The following is a 3,381-nucleotide window of genomic DNA, read 5'->3' as shown; positions in this document are numbered from 1 at the left end:
ACGTTATGTGTCTAACTGGATGATGACCATGTTAGTAATGAGAATTTCTCAAAGCACAACTGTCAAGATTTGACACAAATGCACAGTACATCTCATGCCCCAGCGATATCACCATCATGATTTTTTTTTTAATTTCAAAAAAATTATTCATGTGGAAAATGATGTTTAATTATTATTTTAAGTCATCAACACTGTTTTCTACAGTAATTTAAAAACCCACCTTTCGATTACTAGATACGATGCCGCGTTATGAGCAATGATTTATGGACATATATATAGAGAAACCAAAGTTGTCCGAAAGCGGTTCTGTTGGTTACGTGCACTAGATTAATAGTTACCGTTATTAATTCAACTTAGTTGTGGTTTTTATTGGACAAAGCTCAACAAGATGGCTAAAATGATGATATTAAAGATAATAAGTACTTGCCATACCCTAAGGAACTAAAGAATTGGATATATATATATATATATATATATATATATATATATATATATATATATATATATAAATCACCTAAGCTTAGCTTTGACGTTTACTCATCTTCACCTTGCCGATGGATTGGCATCTAGCTAGGCAAAGTAATTTTATTTTTATAGTTATAGGTCATGAGTTCTAATTTCACAATGACATAATGCCGCATTGTGGGTAATGCTTTTATACACAGCTTAAAGAATTGTTCAGCAGGTAATGTTGCTAACGATATAATACTATGTGTGCTAACCCGATAAGAGCTTCTACTATGTACTTCGGCTAATATAAGTTGATGACTGGAGCACAACGACGTCCTTGTCCCGTAAAAATAATAATAATAATAATAATAATAATAATAATAATATTAATAATAATAATAATAATAATAATAATAATAATAATAATAATAATAATAATAACAAGGGGTTCTTGCAAGTGCATGATTTTTCTCGCTCACTCCATCTGCTTAATTTTTGTCACTAGCCTTAACCAGAAAGAAATATTTCTGTATTTCAAAATCTTCATTAGCATGCCATAAACAGCTTGCTAGCTATAAGACGTTGATACTACAGACCATCATTACCCACCAGATTCCAGATTAAGCAGGATGTGTTGAAATCACCAAATCGTTTTTGGCTGTATGCTAATCAGCACGCAACTCATTTGGCCCCTTCTTGACAATTGCCATTCTATACCTCCCTTCACCATCCTATAAAAAACCCTTCCTGGTACCTGCTCCTCCATCATTTCAGGCCCGCAGCCATTTCTCTCTTCCTTAGCCCCTCTCAGTCATTTCCAGTTTCCCCTTCCTAGGGTTCTAGTGCTAGCTATACCTCCGTGTGTCCCAATGGAGTTCAATGGCCTCGGCGAGCTTGGTTCGGGCTTAGAGCTCACCATTGCTACCCCAGCACCAGCAGGAATCGACCTCAACTCCTTCGGATCCAGTAAGCTTGCAAACAAATCATACATGCACACGCCTGTTTTTTTTATGAAACTAGATGCACACGCCTGTTGCTCGAAAAAAAAAATAGATGCAGGAGCCTGTAGCGATCCTTTTCAACTTTGTTATTCAATCTCCTTTGTCTTAGGATCGATCGATGCAGTGATGATGGAATGATTATCGTAGCACAAAATGATCGATCGTTTTTGTGTGTGCGCTACACAGGTGGTGGTAACGACGGGTCTAGCAACGAGAACGCGACGGAGCTGGCCCTCGTGGACACCTTCAATAATCACTCACAGCATGGCGGACAAGAGGAGGACGCCCTGATGAGGAGCGGCGTGGACGTGGAGGGCGATGCCGGTGGCGGGTCATTTGTGACACGCACCCAGTACAGGAAGCTCTCAAAGGAGCAGAGTGACGAGCTGGATGCAGCCTTTCAGCAAAACAGTTTCATAGACAAGGTGAGATCGGTTTTCCTTACTTAGCTAGCTAGTTTTCGGTTTCCAATCCAGAGCCGTCGAGCCCTCTTTTGAACGAACTTTCATGCATGATCTGTGGTAGATCTAGTCGATGTTTCGTAGTTCGGTTGGGTAGATCATGGACCAAAGAGTAGTTTTGCAGGTTTATTTTTATTTATTAGCACTTCGATTTCGATCTGTTTGAACTGTACGCATATGGTGTAGTTTCATTCAGGCCTTTGGAAATGCTTGTAGAATCTGAAACTATATGCATCTGTTGTTGTTGTTTGTTAGCTCAGAAAAAAAATCTATTTTTCTAAATCATGCAATATTTCTAGCATGCTGTTCTGAAGCGGGCACTAATATAGCAGTACTGTTCAATGTGAACCGAATGGATCAATTTAGCTCTAATGACCTATGAAATGAATGGAACACTTTTCAGAGGACGAAAGAGGCCTTGGCTGAGAGGCTCAAGATAACGCCGAAGCAGGTGGATGTCTGGTTTTTGAACCGCAGATCCAGGTAACTCCATCACACAAGAAGAGTCTCACACACACACACACACACACACACACACACACGTCTCTAGCTTACGGGTTACAGTGTTTGCGGTTGACCACTATTGCATCATATATATATCATGTTTCATCTAACAAAATCTTACGTATCTTGTATGTGACTGTAGGTTGAGGAAGCAGCAGGCTGAGGAGGACCTTATGCAGCATAAGAAGAAAGTTGAAGAACTGACCAAGCAAAAGGACCGCCTCCAGCGCAAGATAGACAAGCTCAAGAAGCGCAACAAGGAGCTAAAAGCGAAGCTTAAGGAAGCAACAACACCTAAGGCACCACCACCACCACCACCACAACCATCACCATCTGTCATGCTGGTCCCTCTCCCGGCGGGGCTTAACACACTTGCAGGACTGTACCCCGGCTTCGAGGGCAAGGTGACAGACATGGCAGCCGCGGCTGCAGCTGCCCTCAACACACAGCAAGGCAGTGCGGCCGCTGCTGCTTTACCCTCTTCTAGCGCTCCACCAGTGCCGCCTTCCGACGGCCGTTCCAGCATCTGATGTGTTGAGTGTATGCTCAACAGGGATGGAACAAGGTTCGTCCCTGGTGTCATTTGAGATCGTGGATGGTCAACTATTCAGCCGCATTTATGCGATCGGAGTTTCACTAGCTAGATCATCGTTTGTTTCTTCAATTCCTTCCTTTGAACTTATGTATGTGCGTCTATGATTCAGTACTATATATCGATCATGTATTGATCAACAGTGATGTCATCTTCTGTTGCATCAGCTTAGTTCGATCATGTCATTTTTGAAAAAGGACTGATATGCATGTGTCATGGACTATACATTATTATCCACCACCATCCTCTATCCCTCAAACTAGAAATAAAATTTCATGGGTTCAGTTGAGTGGTTACTACATATCATGCTCTGTTGCGAGTACAGATGGCCGCAAACAACTTGGGGTATGCAAGGATCAGATCAAAAAACAAA

General features: G+C 41.3%; 1 protein-coding gene across 1 annotated transcript; it reads left to right on the top strand.

Annotated features, from left to right (window-relative positions):
• Window positions 1-1,319: 1,319 nt before the first annotated feature.
• Window positions 1,320-2,946, top strand: LOC112885195 (homeobox-leucine zipper protein HOX3-like). The gene is made up of 4 exons (XM_025950852.1): window positions 1,320-1,416; window positions 1,638-1,876; window positions 2,316-2,395; window positions 2,559-2,946. Exons 1-4 carry the CDS (start codon window positions 1,320-1,322, stop codon window positions 2,944-2,946), a joined length of 804 nt encoding a protein of 267 aa, XP_025806637.1.
• The last annotated feature ends 435 nt before the right edge of the window (window positions 2,947-3,381 follow it).

Source organism: Panicum hallii, chromosome 3 (genome assembly GCF_002211085.1).
Source record: "Panicum hallii strain FIL2 chromosome 3, PHallii_v3.1, whole genome shotgun sequence".
NCBI classification, from domain to species: Eukaryota; Viridiplantae; Streptophyta; class Magnoliopsida; order Poales; family Poaceae; genus Panicum; species Panicum hallii.
The sequence above is the reverse complement of the archived record's forward strand: the minus strand, read 5'-3'. Positions and strand labels throughout refer to the sequence as shown.